The sequence below is a fragment of the Grammomys surdaster genome, unplaced genomic scaffold, assembly GCF_004785775.1.
Source record: "Grammomys surdaster isolate TR1022 unplaced genomic scaffold, NIH_TR_1.0 126035, whole genome shotgun sequence".
NCBI lineage: Eukaryota > Metazoa > Chordata > Mammalia > Rodentia > Muridae > Grammomys > Grammomys surdaster.
Genome location: NW_021620848.1, coordinates 5,594,236 through 5,613,553, shown reverse-complemented (window position 1 = coordinate 5,613,553; position 19,318 = coordinate 5,594,236). Strand labels below are relative to the sequence as shown.

Below are 19,318 nucleotides of genomic sequence, written 5' to 3'. Positions count from 1 at the left end.
CTCTCTCTGTGTCTTTCTTTGTCTCTCTGTCTCTGTGTCTGTCTCTCCGTCTCTCTCTCCTCCATCTGTCTTCTCCTGGCAGCTGCAGAGATTTATAGCTTACCTGCCCTGTTGTTTCTCTCTTACACTCTAATAAAACTCAAGCTTCTGTTTCAGTCTGTTTGTTACTAAAGGAGACTAAGAAGCCAACAGAGGGAACTCTGGTTTCGCCCTGTAACACCATGTCTGGTCAGTGTCTAGTTGTTCGTGTGAGCCTTGACTACTCTGCAGATGTCCTCTCCTGCTTCAGCCCTAACAAGAGGTATCAGAGAGCACAGCCTGGCCCTCAGCATCCCCAACAAACCATCCTCAGTCTCTTTCGGGCAGAGAAGAAAAGGTCCTGGATGCTGCAGTAGGCTGGGCTCTCCTCAACTTGTCCATCTCTCTACCCAGGCCCAAAGCCAAAGGCTTCCTTCCTTCACCTCCCAGCTCTGGGGTTGCCTGGAGACAAAGCCACCTTGCCTCTTAGAATACACCCATTCTTCCTTGTTGCCTAGAGGGAGAGAGAAACCCCAGTTGTTCTTGTCTGCCTCTCTTCCTTCCTCTTTTAATTTGACTTAATTAAGTGCAAAAAATGTGTGCATGCATGTTAGTGTGTATATGTGTGTACATATGTATGTGAAGCCTGAGTTTGACACTGGCTATCATCCTCAATTGCTTTCTGCCCTATATTTTTTGAGATAGAGGCTCTCACTGAGTCTGGACCTCACAGATTAGGCTAGTCTAGCTGGCCAGTCAGTAAGCACCAGGGATCCTCCTGTCTCTGTCTGTCAAGTGCTGGAATTCTGCGCATGCACTGCAGCACCAGGCTCTTTATGTGGGTCCTGGGGAATCTGAACCAAGCCCCTAATGCTTGCAAGACAAGTGCTTTACCAAGTACTGTCCAAACCATCACCCCAGCAAACCTGGTCTTCTTCTGTTAATAGCTGCACTTGAGTTTCTTATGGAAACACCTTGTTCCCAAATCTGTCATGCAGAAGGCACAGCCCAACACTGATCAGCCAGAATAATCAGGACATTACATCTTCCTGGTGATAGCAGTTGGTTCAAAAGTGGCTGCTGGGGTTAAGGCAGAACAATCAAGAGTCTCACTTCCTTGAGGCTGTTAGGAGAAAGACGTCATCCTATCTTACAGGATGGGGCATGAGGGCAGGGTGAACCTGGAGATACTCAAGAACTGGGAGAGAGGGGGAATGAATATGAATTTGAATGTAGCCGTATCTGTCCTCTGATTTTCAGCATCTTTGCCAAAGTGACCTTGAATGCCTGTGTCTTGAATTGGAAATAATCCCACTTCTCCAGCTCCCCCACCCCCATTCATAGGTGAAACCCCCTACGTAGAAGGACTGCTTCGGAGATTAAGAAGCTGGTGTAAGCAAGAATGTTTCCAGGCTATATATGGCTAAATGGCGCCGAGCGATTAACAAAGCATTAAAGCTAGGACACATTCCGAACATGGGGTGGGCCAGTCCACTTCTATCTGAAAGGCTCCAGACAGTGGACTTGTAGGGCTTTGGCCTGGGAACTGAGGAGTTGTTTGAAGTATGAATTCTTGCCCTCTAAGTTTCTAAGCCACAGTGTGCAAGTTTGCCAAGGATGAGGTGCCCTGTGTTTAGGCATGGGTACTTCTTACGTGGTTGGTCCATTTTATAAGAAGCCACAGGGTACAGAGAAGACATTGAATCCTGCTCCCTGCTGGCAGCTGAGTTGAACTTTCTCTGGGTGCTCCTGGCTGTGCCTCACGGTGGTCCTGTTATTTTTGAACTTCTTCCTTTGTCTGAAAAGCATGGCTCACCTCAGAACTGCAGCATCTGATTGTGTCTGTGTTTTCTAGAGGAGTCAGCCCACACCAAAAACACTCCTTTTGGCTTTTGGCAGACATCTGATAGCCGACTGTGCAGCTAGCTTCATTCCACACTTCATGTTCTTTGCTTGCCCATTGCAAAACTCCATTTCCCAGGCTCCTTTGCAGTCAAGGGAGACCATGTGACACACTCTGGCCGAAGAGAAGTATGAGGGAGTCTGTGGGAGTATCTGTTCTCTTCTCAGCCTTTCCACACTTGGAGCAAGGTGCTGAGGGGTAGCGACACAGACATAGCCAGCAGAAAGACTGACTGAAGAGCTGCTCCTCATGACATGACTGTATATGACTGGAATCCCTACCTTGGTACTTCCTGCCATTTGAGGATTATCCATTTTCTTTTTTTGATTAAATCTCCCACATATGGGGTTTTTTTGTCATTCACAACTAAATGTAATCCTGACACAGGAAGCCACCATATTCCTGCCATTGTTCTCTCTAAAGTGCTCTTGAGCCGGGCAGTGGTGGTGCACGCCTTTAATCCCAGCACTTGGGAGGCAGAGGCAGGCGGATTTGTGAGTTCGAGGCCAGCCTGGTCTACAGAGTGAGTTCCAGGACAGCCAGGGCTACACAGAGAAACCTTGTCTCAAAAAAAAAAAAAGCCAAAATACAAAATAAGAGAACTTTATTTATTTATCTATTTATTTATTTATTTATTTATTTATTTATTTGAGATATTCATAATCTAGGACCACAGTGACAGAATTGAATTCATTGTATAGCTGTTACTTATAATTATGACACCAACTACTGGTCATTTCCCAAATGCCTCCTCTGGGGGATATGAACTGGGCTAAGTGATCCCCTTACCATGGTTATTATTGTCTTTGTTGCCCAATGAGGAAACTGGGCTCAAAGACATCAAATGAGCTCCCCAGAATCACATAGCTGGCCTGTACAAGCCGGGCTCTAAACCCAGGTGGGCCAGTCTCTGGGGACTCCCCCACCTCCTCATGCTCAGCAGCTCAGCTACCGCAGACTTCTTTACCAAGTAGGGAGACTGAAGCCCAAGAGAGAATGTGACTTACTCAGGGTTGCACTGGGATTTCAAGGGGTTTAGCTACAAGAACTCAGGTCTTCTGGGTTCTCCATTCCATGGCTCTTTAGGCCATGGTACGGCTGAAGGCAACGGGAGCTTTGGAAGGTTCTAAGGGGTTATAAGGGTAATTCACACATCAGAGGAAGGCTGTGGCAATATTTCTTCTTCCACTGTGATTGGGGTAGGGAGGGGCAGAGTGACATTTTAGTCACAATCGCCTCTTGAAAAATCTGGTCCCTTATACACATATACACACACACACAGACACACACAGACACACACACACACACACACACACACACACACACACACACACACACATTTAACATGGCTTCTCTGTCGCAGGCAACTGAGCCCCCATGATCCGAGGAACTGATATTCTCTGTAGATTTCTCGGATGGTAGGAGCAGGGTGAGGAGGACACTGGTAAGAAAGGGCACCGGGCTGATCATGTGGTGAGAGCTGTCCCAACACTGCAGTGGAAACTTCCCAGATGAACAGGAAACTCTCCACTCACCAGCCACCTGCCTGCTTATTTGTTCTGCGCATCCCTGGCAAGATCTGGTTGTTCTTGGAGACTCAGGGCTGGGAGTCCGGAAGATACAGGGATAAAATGTGGCAGGGTATTAAACCTGTAAATTGAAGTCCAACATATCAGGGCTCTGATGTCAGCTCCATCACCAATAGCTTGTAGCTTCTAGCAGGCCATTTTCCTGTTCATAGAAATAGGAAGAACAAAACCTACCTCGAGGGGCTCTTGGGAGTTACAAAAGAGATGATTCATGGAAGCCCTCAGCATCCTGCCTGCAGTTTACAAATTGCTATGGCAGTGGCTGTGATTCCCCCTTTCCTTCCTCAACTTAGTCAAGGTCTAGAGGAATCCTTGAGCCTCTGCGTTTCCTTCTGTGTCCTGGTACTTTCCTCTCAGAGCTGTTTTGAGGATTAAGTAAGAAAGACAAACAAGTGGATTTTGTGGCTTTCAATTCTTGGCTCTCTGGTGAATTGAGTTGTGTAACTTAATGGACCCCCCCCCCCCCAGCTACCCAGTGCCCTGCAGGGTTTCTGTTTTCTCTTAGTGTAACCTTGAACAAACCACTACAGTTCTGGGCTTCAGCTTTCTTTTTTTTGTAAATGGAGACGACACTATTGGATTCATAGGACTATTGGGAAAGGAACACACACACACACATACACATACACACACACACACGAATCTCAGGTATGTACATATAGGTACATAAGAAATATTATTTTCATTATCTTTAATACATAGTGAAAAGTTGGCACTGCGCAGGTACAGGGGAGAGGAAGAGACCTTTCCACAAAGCCAATCCTGCTCAGGTAGGGAAGGAGAAGAATGGGCAGTGGAGAACCATTGCTGAGCTCCCTCTCGGTGAAGGCCAGATGCCCACATGGAGTGGCTCTTGCTGTCCTCAGAGAAGCTCTTGCAGAAATGGAAGTAGTAGCCTCATTTTTTTTTTTGGATGGGGAAAACTGAGGCTTACAAGAGGCAGCTGAAAGCTTAAGTCTGTGGCGAGAGTGGAGAGCAACCAGGGTTTGGGACTGAGATTTGAAGAGATTTGAGACCGCTGACTACAGAACTTTCCTGTTCTGTGAACCAGCTGCAGAGGTGGGGTGGGTGGGGCTGGGCTCATGAGTGATTCAGGTGAGAGTCAGCTTGAGATTTCCAAATGCTGGGTGGGACCTCCCCAGTAACATTTAGATGTGGGCTAGGTAGGCAGGAGGACATGTGACTGGTATGTGGCAGGGGGGTGGGACACTCAGAGAGAAAACTTGTCACCCACTAGTGGGGGGGTGCGGGTAGGGAAGTAGGATCTTGCTACCTTGCCTCAGAATAGCTCAGGTTCTTTGATCTGTTCTGACTCTCTCCAGAGATGCCTGTGGGATTGTTGGGGTTGCCGACCAGTGTGTTCAGTAGGAAACTGAGGCAGGGAAAGACATTTCTGTGGTTACCCCGGAAGATGGATGGACTGGCTGGCACCCTGATGAACTTGGCTCTGGTCCCCTCAGTCACATGAGTTTTTCCTGTATATTATTACTTAAACATTTTTATTTTAGATTATTTTTATTTTATGTTGTATAAGTGTTTTGCTTACATACACAAATATACATAATACACACGCATGCATACACATGCACACACACATATGCACCATAGGTGTGACTGGTGCCCAAAGAGGACAGAAGAGGGTGTCAACTCCCTTGGGACTTGAGGCAGTTGTGAGCCACCATGTGGGTGCTGGATACCTAGCCCAAGTCTTCTCAAGAGCAGCAAGTGCTCGTAACTGCCCTGCCATCTCTGCAACCCCATTCCCGGATTGTTCACACCAGCGCTCATTCCACACAAGCAACCAGCCTCTTGTGACATTTTCAGTCAGCTGGACCCTGTGCTTGGGTTTAAGGAGGCCAGAGTGACCACAACAGTGACAACTCAAGAGGGAGGGAGGGGCAATTTCGATCTAGCACCACCTTGAGGGGATGTGAGGGGGGGGCAGACAGAACTTCCTGTAGGAGAGAAGAAAAAATGATGTGTCACATGACCTGGAGTAGAAGAGACAATCTCAACAACTGAAGGATTGGCTGCCCTCTACAGGGTCCACATTCAGGACATTGGCTCTGGAACAGGAGAGCAGGGAAAGGTGGCCCTGGGTTGTGAGCCTTCTAGCAGAACAAGGATGTTCCCCAAACCTGGGTTTTCATCTGCATGTTGGACTCTTTCTTTGAGGTGGACCAAGTATTAACCTTGTGTTTTCTAGTCACTGGCTCACCCTGAGTGTTATCCCGAGCAGCACCCAGCATTTAAACGTTCTCCATCTCTCTATCCATACTCCAGGTCAACTGGTCAAGAGCTGGCATCTCAGCCACCATTTCCCTTGTCTACTTCTTCCTCTGCTCCACCTGCTTGGTTCGGCTTGGTCCCTGGAGGTCTGTATTGGCACCCTGGCTGGTCTCTTGGCCTCTGGCTTCTCCACTGCACCCACCTTTCATCAACTCACACTCCCATTGAATCCTTCCTTTACCGCATTCATCTTGTGATGGCATGATGGGAAGCAGAGTGTGGTTACAGAAAGGGCTAATTTGCTCTCTATTGGCGTGGGACCTGACCTAGCTCCCCACTCTGTCTGATTATCCATGTGTTCAAACAGGAAGCTGGCCCTAAGGGCTTCTCTATGGTCCTAGTGAAGAAAGGAGACTTGAACTCAATTTTCTTGATTCCCAGGCTAAGTCTCCTCCCTTCAGGGCCATGGCTGAGCTAGTTAGCGTTCATTGTTTTCACTACAGGACAGAGGTCTGGGAGTGAGCTACAGGTGTGGTGACTCGCTGGGTCCAGGCCCAGGATGAGGCGGGCCAGGGAGTGGAGGATGAGACAAATGCCAGCTCTTTCATTTCTTGATCACCAGAAGGTCCCCTGTCATCTGGTGGAACAGAACCTCAGCTTTCCTTCAGGATCTCATTATTTTGCTGACAAGCACTTGACCCATGCCTCCTTGCTCAGCTGGCTGGCTACCAGAGGGGCCCTAAATCTGGGGATGTGGAGAAGCTGAAGCTGGTCTCAGTACCCCAGGGCCCCAGTTCCTCCCCTGGTCTGTCCTGGCTTGCTCTGTCTCCCTAGAGCAGTTGGCTTTTGTCCCAGTAGAGTATGGGAACAGCTCTGATTTGGAAGCAGGAGGGGCGTCCCAGCAGGCCCCACCTTTCCCACCTGTTGGTGTTCCTTTTCTGAGCCCAGAGATGCCTGAGAGCCAGCACAAGGATGAATGGCCCTTCCACCAAGCCATGCCTCTGGGTGTGGGCAGAGGACAGCTGGGTGTGCTGGGAAAATTAAGGGAGAGAGCTAGCAAGGAAAAGGACCAGGAGACACTATGACTTTGCTCCTACTCTCTGCTCCTAGGCTCGGTTTTCCCAGCGGTGAAAAAGAGCCAATGAACCAAATGCTTAGATCCTATAAGGCTGGCAAACAGCCATTGGGCGGAAGGGTGGCATTTGGCCAGCCCTGGAATCTAAGTTAGGGCAACTTTGAAAAAGGTTCTCTGACCACAGAGTAGCCACTGCACATGAGAGCTGTGTATTTGCCTAGGGTGTGTGTGTGTTTAATGTCTCATATTATTTTGCATAAGGATAGCATATACAAATGTTATAGTTTTCTCTTAAAACTATTCCCTTCACCTTTACCCACCAGTAAACAAAATGGCCTTGTGCCACATATATTTTTTGATACTACTTTACATGTATCTTTTTAAAAATTTAATTTATTTTTTAACTTAATTTTATTTTTTACATATTCACTTTACATCCCACTCACTGCCCCCTCCAGGTCACCCCCCCAATCCTTCCCCAACTCCCCCCAATTCTTCCCCAACTCCCCCCACCCTTCCCCTCTGAGCAGGGGGGAGAGCCCTGGGTATCCCCCACTGCCTAGGGTGGTTTTATATGTCCATTTTATGAAAAAGTGCACTGAGAGCCAGCAAGGACTAGCATGTACCTCATCTAAGGTGAACTAACTGGGGTGTGAATTCAGGGTGTAAATTACAGCTCCTCATGTCTGACCTAGCAGAGAATGGTTCAACAGGCAGAGCCCAGGGCACAGGGAGGAAACCCTCCTGTTGGCTTGCAGAAGTGGCAGTAGTGTTTTCTATGCAGGACCCCGTGTGCAGGCTGGGCTGGATTGTATGGCTTTTCACCTCCTTTCTCCTCATCCTCTGTAAGCAAGCTATGGTTCAATCAGCCGCTTCCACCATTTATTCTGCCCTCAAGCCTTGCCCTCCCTTCGTGCCCATCCTCAGAGAACCTCAGTTTGCTATATACTAAATGGATGCACTTCTGACACTGTAAAAAGGTCTTGCACCTCAAGGATCGTGAGTGACGGTCTGAGCGGTCACCATGCAGTAATTAATAAAACGTCTTGGCTAAAGCTGGAGCAGAGGAAGTCGGGCCGGTCGGAGGTGACAACTGAAGGGAGGAGTGAGGGTGGAGACGTGGGATGGGTGGGAGGGGACCCGCCAGTGCTGGGGCAGTGCTGGAGTTGCACCGGAGGAGCCAGCCGTTGGCGTTGCACATCCATCCACTCACTCCCAGAGTCATGAGTCGTGAGTCTGACCCCAGTGGTGCCCCCACGCGCCCCGGAATTCGGTGGCCTGCAGGCGGAGCCTTGAACGCCAGGCTCAACTCTCTCTTCCCTCTGCAGGAAGGCGTCTCTCGTTCCTATTTCCCCTGCTCCTGCTCCTGCTGCTGCTGCTGCTGCCGCCACCCCTGGTCCTGCTTGCAGATCCTGGAGTACCCTCACCAGGTAGGCGGCCGCCTGGATGGTCGTGAAGATCCCGAGTCCTGCGCTGTGGGCTTGGTCCATCTCCCTTTTCTCCCTTCCATAGGGACCCCCTGATTCCCCTTTCTGCTTGCGGTGCCGAGGAGTAGGGTGTTTATGGGTTGGGGTCCCTGGAGACCGGTTAGGACCTACTTGGGATCTCTCTAGCACACAGCCAACTGAGATCCCGAGCCCGCCGAGGCAGCAGAGACCCGTTCTTTAACTTCTCACCTGTTCTGTGGTCTGACTTTCCAAGCAGCCTCGCTACACGTCCTCCCCCCTCTCCCTGCCCCCAAGAACTCCGCAGTTTCCTGTGGGGGCTCCTTGGGGAGGAAGCGGCAGATGCCAAGGGGAAGGCAGGCTGGACAGCGAGTTCCCTTTCTTTAGCCTCTAACTTTTGGGGAGTCTATCTTAACGCCCAACCTATCTCCCCAACGGTAGATACGGGGGTGGGGGTGGGGGCGCTAGCTATCCTGGGAATGGGGAAGTGGACACATAGTGACAAGGAAACTGGGGCTCAGTAGGTGCGATAACAGCCCCAAGTCACATAATGCATAGTGGGCTCAGGGTTTGAACTCAGGACCATCCTAATCCAGACACTCCCAATACATGCAGTGGTTCCAGAGAAGTCAGTTCTGCAATTCTGTTTCTCTCCCTCAGGGCAGAACCAGGTTCTAGGAAAGAAAAACAATTTACTCTTCCCCCATCCTCTCTTCCTCTGTCCCCCATCTTTTCTCCCTCTTTCTCTAGTTTGGATGCTCATCTGTAAAATGGGACCAAGAAAGGTTGGCAGTGGGGGAAAGGGAAGGAGTAGTAGTCCTGGCTTGTTGCTGGATGCTACAGGGCCTTGGAGCTCAGAGGAGAGAGTGGTCTGAGAATCACAGCAGGCTTCCTGGAGGAGGGGGTTTAAGTGAGAAGAACAGGGGACACCTGTACTAGAACAGAAGACAGTCTGGGTTTTGGAAAGGAATTATTTCTGACTCAGCAGTGCAGTTTATCAGGATTAGCTGTGTGTGCCTTTTTCATTGGTGCTCATGGCAGCCTTGCAGGAGGGAGATGGGTTAGATCCATTTTATAGATCAGAACTTTGAGAGGCTGAGGAAGTGGGGCTACTTGTTGGAAGACTTTGCAGTGAGCTGATGGGAGAGCCAAGGTCATGCTGGTGATGCTGGCTTTCAGTTTCAGGATGAGCCCCGCTCTCATCTGACCCCATTAACCCCCACCTCCACCCCATGAGGACTCAGTGTTCATGCACCTGTCTTCCTTGCTGGGACTTTTTTAAGGAACAGGGTAGCCCGGCTTGGAGCGCAAAGCTCTACCAGGAAATCCACAAGTGTTCAAGCTCATTCCTTCCAGACCCTGGGTTTGGCTTGATGTCCTCCCTTTAGCCAGGGAGTAGGCATGAGCTGGTGGCCCAAGCTGCAACTGGCCAGAGCCACAGTGTCCCCTCTGCCTATAGTCATATTACATGAGCTGTAGTGGAATTTTTCTGTTTTGCATTCCAAGGGCTTCTATGTGAGCCTTTGCCTGGGGCCTGGTGACACAGAGGTCACAGTCTGATGTGGAGTGATGTAGGTGCCCAGAGTGACGCTGGAGTCCACAGTCTGATGGTGGAGAGAGACACCAGCAGACTGTTACGTAGGATGGTAAGGGCTGTGGCTAAGGGTGAGAGAAGTACAAGGATGTCAAAGAGGGGGTGTTGTCCATGTGAGGAATCATGGGTTGGGGACTGCAGGCTCCTTTGAAGGAAGATGGCTTCTGCATCTCAATGGGGGAGAGATAGTATCCTATTTGATCTCAAGACTGTGCAGGGGATCTACAGTGTTCAAATGTTTGCCTTCCAGTGTGTGTGTGTGTGTGTGTGTGTGTGTGTGTGTGTGTATGTGTGTAACAGGGTCTCTCTTTGTAGCCCCGGCTGTCCTGGGAACAGGACAGTCTTGAACTCACAGAGCCTCTGTCTCCCTAGTGTTGGGATTAAATAAGTGTGCATCATCATGCCCAGCCCATTTATGTGCCCAGGGAGAGGGCATGACCTGGTGAGAAGAGCTGGGAGCCAGGCTTAGAAGCCTGAGGCTAGGCTGACTCCTGCATGTGGGGTTAGACTTGAACACAGGCCAAAGCCTCCCTGCATCTTTCTTGGCTGCTCCTATCTCCAGCCCCGGATAGGTAGGTCTGTGTACCTGGAGGGCCTTACTTTCCTGCTCTAGGCAGCTACTTGGGTCTGCCATGGAGGTGTCTGCCCTGGATCTGCCTACAGGCATGGTGTGGGGAAGACCCAGGCCTGGCTACTCAAGCTTGCTTTCCTCTTTGACGCCAGCTCCCTGGAGCTTCTGTAAATATTATTTTTAGGGGATTTGGGTGCAGCCTTTTCTGCCTGATGTTGGCCACTCATCCTGGAGAACTTGGTGTTCCCTGTACCTGTTCCATGCCCTGTTTGTCTGTGAGTCCAGATCCTTAACTTTTGGGCTGGAGGACATCTTACTCAAATCTGTGGATGGGTTTTAGAGCTGGGACATCTTGGTCAGGAGTTATCTGTGGGAATGTGTCTGCTTTGGCCTTTAGGTCTGTGTGTTTTGCAGGCACCATGGTGGCAGTCCATCGTCCTGCTTCATGAGTGGCTGCCACTCAGTGGGTATGGTTGCAGAGTTCTGTGCTGAGCTTAGGGGAATGATGTGAAAAGTTTAGAGGCATGGCTTGGCTTCCTCTAGAGTACAGACAGTATGGGGAGCCCCTTTGAGATACCTGCTCCATCTGCTTATGGAACAGACAGGAAAACAAGGCCCTAAATGTGGAAGGCACTTGTTCACACATATGTCCAGGGACAACATCACTTCTGAGTTCATCTTTTCTCTACTCTTCCCTGTTAGCTGACTTGTGCTTGAGTGTGGGTCACTGGAAGTAAATTAGACCGTGTGCCTGAACCTCCTAGTGCTCTTCTCTGAAGGCTCCTTGGTTCCATCAAGAAAGATGGGTGGTCTCTGTAGAGAGGAACTCTCTGTTGGCCAGAGGGCTGGGTGGTCTCAGTAGAGAGATCACCTCTGCTGGGTAGAGGAGTAGGTTGGCATGGGGGATCATGCAGAGATGGGGTCAGGCTGAAAGGACAACTTTCCAGTTGAATGGCTGGAGGTCTGCTTATGGCAGGAGCCTGAGGCACCAGGCTCTCACATTCACCTCGTTCACAGTCCACCTTGAAGAACAGCAGCATCTTTAGCCTTTGGATCAGCATTATGGTTGTATCCTTTCCCTAAATCCAGTCCCAGACATCCCAGGGTGAGTCAGGCAGGGAGAGGGAAGGAGGTTCAAATTTTGGTTCTGCAGCCTGGAAGCTATGGGACTTGCATGTAAGCCTCTCGCCTTCTCTGAGTCTACACTTCCTCCTTGTGCAATGAGAGGCTCGCCTGTCTTCCTGCTGGGTGTTGGATGACAAATACACCCTGGGGATGTTCAGTCAGTGACAGCCTCATTTTCTTCAGCCTTGGGGTGTGTGTGTGTGTGTGTGTGGGACAGTCAGCATGGACATTGGCACCCGGTCTCCTCTCCGCACAATTTCGTGTCCTGGAGCTTCTGTGGTTGTCCTTGACCAAAAAGAATTTTCCTGTCCTGGGGCAGCTGGTGTTTATGGAAAGAGAGTGTGGAGGAGGGAGGGAAAGCTGGCCACAGTTTGGTTAGGAGGGAGGGCCCTCTTTTGGATTGGGGCGGGGCACGAAACCCTGGTGATGTCAGGAGGCCTCACAGCTAGCCTTAGGGGGCTGCTGAGAGGGTGGAAGCTTCTCTCTGGCCAGCAGGGCATGGCTTGTCTCATCACACCATTTTATTAGTTCCATGTACATTTGTTAAGCTTCAGTCACTAGTGGTTCCATGAGAGCCGGTGGGCCAAGCCCAAGCTGTTAGCCCAGCCCGAGGGGAGATGAATGTCTGGGAAGGTGTGGCCTTCCCTCAGGGTGGAGAACAGAGCTTGGAGAGCCTTGGGCAGAGGGCAGAGCAGGACTCCTTGGGGAAGCAGGATTCCTTTGGAAGATGTGTGAAGGAGAATTGTAGTCTAGGTAAAGGTGGGGGTGAGGATTGCTTTAGCCCTTGTGGGATTCAGGACCCCTTGAGACTTCTGCTGAGGCAGAAGTCGGAGACTGGAGCCCCTTCCTTCCATCCCTGCTTCTTGAGTAGTAAGAGTGTATCATTGGCAAGAGAGAGCCTTAGGCCAGAGTAGGAGGTGGGCGTGGCTAGACTCACAGCAGGTAAGCAGAGCTTGACCAACAGTTGATCAGAGGAGTCCTCAAACCTGGGAGGCTGAAAGTGTATCCGGGTCCCTTTGATCTTTCTGGGACAGTGACTAGTGGGAGGATATTTGGGGAGGATCTCTGGGGTCCTGGCAAGTCTCATCCCTGGGTCTTGCTTGCCAGATCTGCCTGTCCAGCTTGGAAAGGCTCCCCCCGCCCCATCCTTCTTCTCCCTGGCTTCTCCTATACTTCTGCCAGAGATCACAAAAATGTCATTGTGGGGTTGTTCAAAGTCACCAGGCCTTAAGCAAAACTATTTGCATGCAAGGCCCTTATGATTTCTGCTGGTATGAGTATGGTGATGGTGTTCCTAGGGGCATCTGGAGGCCCCTGGAGGCAGAAGGGAGGGTGCTGTATTGCTGCAGAGAGCCTCTGCTATGAGGTGAGGACACAGAGGGTCAGACTCTGCTGCAGCTCAAGCCTTTTGATGCTGGCCTCCTTGATGACTGGCCAGTTCATGCGAGGCTGCTCTGACTTCTTGGCATCTTCCTGACCTTTATCATCATTCACACACAGTGTCAAAGTTCCCTATGCTGTTGGCTCTATGCCCAGAAAGGATCTTGACATTTCTGTGAAAGCCAAAGCAAGGTGCCTCCTGCCAGGAGCGAGGAGTCCTGAGTCTGCCAAGCTTTGCTCTGCTTTTGGCTAAGCCTCTATCTCTCCCTGAGCCTCAGTTTCCCTGACCGAGCAATGCGTGAAGGCAGGGCTGGACCTGGATGAATCATGTGACTGTTTGCTGAAGAGTTTCTGAAGCCACAGAGATATAGAAAGAGGGTGGCAGTCAGAAGGATGGGGCTTAGACACAGGGAGGGTCTTTTTTTGTTGTGGGTTCTATGAGGTGGGAGTAGAGAGGAAGGGGAGATGCAGGGCTCACACCCTGCTTCTCAGGAGATTTCTTTCCAGCCAGGCTTCTTGTGATTTCTCTGTGCTTGACTTCCTCAAGATCTTAGAGTATAGACCCCAACTCACCTTAGGTCAAGTCTCCACTTTTCAGGGCAGCTGAGATCTTGGGGTCCCCCTCCTGGTCTCTTCATCCTTGGTTCTGCAAAACCTCTTTCCTGGAATTGATTGCTGAGTCTGGGGAGGAAGGGTGGAGAGGAAGTGAAGTGATGGACAGTTGTCTTGATATGACCATTTCCTGGTGACATCTTCTGGCCTTATTTTTCTCATCTGCAAAGTGGGCATAATGAAGCCAGATGTCCCCTCTCTTCTGCAGAAAGGAAGGCAAGGCAGATCCTGTGTTTCTAATATTTAGGTGCTAACAACCTGGGTGTTCATCTGGTAGCAACCTTCCCAAAGCCTGGTCTTTCTGAAGCTCACAAACGCAGCTGCTCTGCCAAGGCAGGAAGTGGGGCCCACAGCACATTGCCTTATCAACTGTTTCCTAGCCTCAGTAACACCAGCTTGGCTCTGGACTCTTTTCCTGACCTCGTTAGTGGTAGCAGGGAGGGATCGAGAACTTTCCCTTGGGTCCCTAGCATGAGCTAGGCTGAAGGTCCAGGGCAGTGGGTGAAGTTTCCGTCTATGGTAGGAGTGGGGCAGGTCAGATCAGGAGGGTTCTTGAGGGTGTCTCTAATACCTGTTTTTCACCCACAGTCAATCCCTGTTGTTACTATCCGTGCCAGAACCAGGGTGTCTGTGTTCGCTTCGGTCTCGACCATTACCAGTGTGACTGTACTCGCACGGGCTACTCCGGCCCCAACTGTACCATCCGTGAGCAAGGCCTCCAGCCCCTATCTCTCCCACTCCCTGAGATCTTCTCTGTTCCCCGTACCTGCTTTCTACTCTGGCCATGGTTTCTTCTCCCTCCTTGTCTGGCTTTGATCCAAGCTCTCATGTGAGCTCTTTTCTTGCTCCACTCCCACCCTGTGGTAGTTCTTCATACTCCCTCCCTGTCCCTTGTCCCATTCTGGGCCCTGGCTCTTTCATGGGTCACTCCTAAGGGTACTTCCTATAGATTCCTACTTGGTCCCTATTCTCTCACCATGGGTAGCTCAGGTCTTGCTAGAAGGGATGAACTCTGGCTCCCACCATCCCTGCAGCTGAGATCTGGACCTGGCTTCGGAATTCCCTGCGGCCCAGCCCCTCATTCACCCATTTCCTGCTGACACACGGGTACTGGCTCTGGGAGTTTGTGAATGCCACCTTCATCCGAGAAGTACTCATGCGCCTGGTACTCACAGGTGAGTGTGGGGCTGCCCCTCTAATCTGGGGAACCTGGCATTTGATAAAAGCAGTAGGCAGAGAAACTGCCAGATAAAGCAAGGCAGGAAGGAGGCAGGGAAGTGGGGTGTAACTGAGGTAGAAGCAACCTGTCATCATTATTTTTGTTCTGCAGTGCGGTCCAACCTTATCCCCAGCCCTCCAACTTACAACTCAGCACATGACTACATCAGCTGGGAGTCCTTTTCCAATGTGAGCTACTATACTCGCATTCTGCCCTCTGTACCCAAAGACTGCCCTACACCCATGGGGACAAAAGGTAAGGAGGGGACTGTGGGAAGGAACTGGCTTGAGTTCTCCTCTTCAGGCAAAGCAGGCAGGAAAGCCATTACTGACTCATTTCATAGATAGGTAGACCAAGGCAAGACAGCATGTCTAGGACCAAGGAAAGGCTGAAAAGGCAACTAAGGGTCTTGCCTAAGGTGACAAAGAAAGTCAGAGGCAGAGGCTGACTATGGTTCTCATGGTACCCCAGGGTGTCTGTCTACTTCATCCTTGTCTGCTGATGAAGGGGTTTCTGTTGGGGGATAACTTGAAGCTGAAATGGAAGAAGGAAGGAGTAGAGTTCTGTGTTCTGGGTGCTACAGTAAAGCATTGCTCAGCTTGATGCTTTACTGCTACAGTTTCCAGTCTCCACCAAGGCTGGGAACAAAGTGTCCCTTTTGCTTTCTTCAGTTACCCAAGACCCATTTTGGCCTCTGGGCCTCCTTTTCACTCTATCTCAACTGTTAAGAGACCTTTATGGTTGCCATATTCACCATAGACAAGGAAACACACTGTTGCTTCATCTGCTGCCACACAGTGTTGCTGTTGGACACAAGTCCTGTACAACCTTGTCTTGCACACCCTGAAGCTTAGTTGTGTACTGATATCCATGGTTGGCCTTGAAGGATGCTAGATTGATGGCTTTCATTCACACAGTTAGCTACTATTCCCCGAGTATGGCCATTGCCACCGATATATCTGATTCCTCCAAACTCTGCAGGAGTCAGTCCTTCCCAATGATGGTTCTAAAGTGTAAAGTAGATAATGTTCCCTCTGTTTTCTCCTGAGGAGACTCCTGTCTGAGGAGTCCAGGTGACCATGTTAATCCTCATCTATTGACCCTGAGTCTTCAGCACAGAACTTCACATATGGGATAGTTAAGGGACGCCATTACCAGGATACAGAAAGTCCTCTCGCCTCTTTCTGTGAGGGCAGTAGGCAACAGCTTCTCCAACACGGACATAGTTAAGGAAGACCTTTTACTTTTTAATGTCTTGGCAGACTCCTGCTTCATGATGACTTGTCTTTACCCCAGAGTAGAAAGGCTGACATTGTTTACAATAGGTAAATTATAGTCAATTTTGTAACTGAAGTTTTACCAGGACACAGCCACAGTTGTACATGCTGCTTATAGCTGTGTTCGTGGTATAAGAGCAAGACAGCACAGAGCTGAGAAAGACCACACACCTGTTCCCTGTTGGGCTTAAATCCGCTCACACTGCTCCTCAGGTGCACTGTGTCAAATACTGTCACTGTGTTTTATAGATGAAGACGGTGAGGTTCATAGGTGAGGTGGCTTATCTCTGCTCACATGGTTAACAAATAGCACTGCCAGTTGTAAATACAGGTTACTTTGCTCCTGGGCAATGGGATTTATGATATTTAATTTAAAAAAATAGATTTATTTTAATTTTATGTGTATGAGTGTTTTGCCTACATTTCTGCACTATGTGTATGTGGGGCCTACAGAAGCCAGAAGAGGGCATTAGAGTTCCTGGACCTGGAGTTAGGGATAGTTATAAGCTGCCACGAAGGTGCTAGGAACCAAACTGGGTCCTCTGGAAAAGCTGCCAGTACTTTTAACCACGGATCCATCTCCCCAGACCCCAACTTTTTGTTGTTGTTTTATTGTGGGAAAGCAGAAAATGCACTCAGAAGTTGAGAGAAAGGGATGGAGAATTGTGTTCTAGTTTCAGCACTACCCACGTTTACCAGCCTTACTTCATCTAGCCCCGCCCCCCACTTTTTGATCTCATTATGAAAACCTAGGTGGTTTGGAACTTCATGCACACCAGGCTGGGCTTGAATTCACAGAGGTCTGCCTGCCCCATCTCCTGAGTGCTGGGATCAAATCTGTGTTCCATAATACCATACCACTCCACTTTTCATTTTCTAATGGCGTTTTAAAAATTTAAAATTAATTATTAGTGTGTGTGTGTGTGTGTGTGTGTGTGTGTGTGTGTGTAGGACAGAAGACAACCTTGTGGAGTTGATTTTTTCCTATCACCTTAATGTAGGTTTGGGGCTTGAGCTCAGGTGGTCAGGTCTCTGTGCTAGGTGCTTTTATCTGCTGAGCCATCCCACCGGTTCCTTCTTGTTATGATTTACAGTCTCTCTGCATAACCCAGGCAGGCCTTTAACTAGAGATGTCCTTGCCTCAGCCTCCTCAGTGCTTGGATTATGGACGCACCCTGTAGGGGATTTAAAAATGAATTTCAAATACCAGGCCATTTCCTTGGCAAACACTTTAAGGTCTTTCTTTTGGTAGAGCAAGTTACAGATTATCTGTGGGGAGGGAAGATTGGCTCTGAGGAGGAGTCACTGGCCTTCCTGCTTAGGCTGGTTTGCCTGGGGACTTCTGGGAGCCTAGTGATCCCCAGGGCAGGAAGGAACAAGCAAGACCTAGGTATCGACTGCTCTTTCCCACCTCCCCAACCAGGGAAGAAACAGTTACCAGATGTTCAGCTTCTGGCTCAACGACTGCTGCTGAGAAGGGAGTTCATTCCTGCCCCACAGGGGACCAACATCATGTTTGCCTTCTTTGCACAACACTTCACCCACCAGTTCTTCAAGACCTCTGGGAAGATGGGTCCTGGCTTTACGAAGGCCTTAGGCCACGGGGTGAGTATGCAGGGGGGTCTTTAGGTGCCACACATAGGCTAACATCAGGATCCATGTGATAGGACTGGATCTTTCTCTGACCTCAGGTAGACCTTGGCCACATTTATGGAGATAATCTGGAGCGACAGTATCACCTGCGGCTTTTCAAGGATGGGAAACTTAAGTACCAGGTAGTGCTGGCTTGGGGATGGGACGGTGGGAAGGGTCTCCCTTGCTCTCCCTTATAAAGATGACTGGGTAGGCGAACTGATGGAGAGTAGAGGCTACGAGGAGTAACACGGCAAAAGCAAATAAAGAACGAGATGGATTTCCATGGCCTCCTGGGGATGCTTTCATTTACTTAGCTGTTCCACTTCCTGGGATGGGTACCATGATGGAACTTGTACACATGACTGAGCAGTGGCCATCTTAGCTGTGGGCCCTGCCATCAAGAAACCAGAATCCATCAGGGGTCGCATTATAGGAATGCCAGGGTACAGGCAAACCACAGTCCAACAGATCACATACATGACTGTCAGGATGTGGGTGAACCACAGTGCCTCAGGGGTCACATAGATGACTGTCACATACAGTCTGTAGCAAGATTTATTGTGTAAACCAGAGCTGTCCAACAGTAGTGTGAGCCTCATAAGTAATCCAAATTTCCTAGTGTCTTCAGTAACAAAATTAAAAAACAGATAAGATGGATTTTAATAATATACTTTACTTGGGCTGGTAAGATGGCTGAGTTGGTAAAAGGCACTTGCCACCAAGCCTGACAACTCGTGTTTGATCCCTGGGAGAGAACTGATTCCTGCAAGTTATCCTCTGACCTCCACAGGTTTGCTTTGATACCAGGGTGCTCTTGCCTCTACACACATAAATGAATAAATGTAATAAAAATTTAAAAGGTTTTCATTGGAAGTAGCTCTCTCTCTAGATTTCATAAGTTTTGTAATTGAATAAGTAGATTCACATACCCAATAGTTGAACTAGCAGCTTTAAAAATTTAAAATTAAAAGGCTGGAGGAATGAGTCGGAGGTTAAGAGTACTTGTATTTATGCACATACAAAAATAAACCTTAGAAAGGAAAATCTAAAACACAATCAAGTAAAATCTAAACTAAGTGAAATAGAGTTCTTTAGTCAGATTTGGAGTCTTGGGGCCACAGGTGGCTAGCAACTCCCACACTGGATTCTGGAAACCTGAAAGAACTGAAGGAAAACTCCCTGGGACATCTTCAGAGTGGAGAACCGCACCCGCATATAGCTTGGCAGTGTGTGTATTTCATGAATGGATGAAGAAACCACCACCTACCTGATTACTCTTGTAACTGCCACCAACCAGTTGGTACCATTAGAGAGGGCTGGAGGCTGGGACTGCTCCCCTAGGAAGTTAAGAGTGGCAAGAGAATTGAGGAAGCCAAGTTCGGGCCATGGTTATCTTCTTGTTGCTCCCCAGGGAGTTTAGCTGTGAGAAGGCTTAGAGGCAGGAAGATCCAGGGATTAGTAAAAGGTGTCTGAGTGAGAGGAGGGGAGCTACTGTGGGTGATTCCAGACACCTCTGTAGGGGCGTGTTTCTCTCTCTCTCTCCCTCTCTCTCTCTCTCTCTCTCTCTCCCTCTCTCTCTCTCTCCCTCTCTCTCTCTCTCTCTCTCCCCCTCTCCCCCTCTCCCCCTCTCCCCCTCTCCCCCTCTC

General features: G+C 49.5%; 1 protein-coding gene across 2 annotated transcripts in view; it reads left to right on the top strand.

The window, feature by feature from the left end:
• Positions 1–19,318, top strand: part of Ptgs1 (prostaglandin-endoperoxide synthase 1) — a 31,883-nt gene that overhangs the window by 2,466 nt on the left and 10,099 nt on the right. The window contains exons 1-7 of one of the 2 annotated variants that reach the window (XM_028754724.1): positions 7,898–8,044; positions 8,143–8,244; positions 14,130–14,246; positions 14,576–14,716; positions 14,872–15,015; positions 17,461–17,642; positions 17,729–17,812. In XM_028754724.1, coding sequence (XP_028610557.1) covers positions 7,939–8,044; positions 8,143–8,244; positions 14,130–14,246; positions 14,576–14,716; positions 14,872–15,015; positions 17,461–17,642; positions 17,729–17,812 — 876 coding nt within the window. In that variant the 5' untranslated portion in view covers positions 7,898–7,938. Of the gene's footprint in view, positions 1–7,897; positions 8,045–8,142; positions 8,245–14,129; positions 14,247–14,575; positions 14,717–14,871; positions 15,016–17,460; positions 17,643–17,728; positions 17,813–19,318 lie in introns of those variants that run through there. The other variant, XM_028754723.1, reaches the window with a different exon arrangement.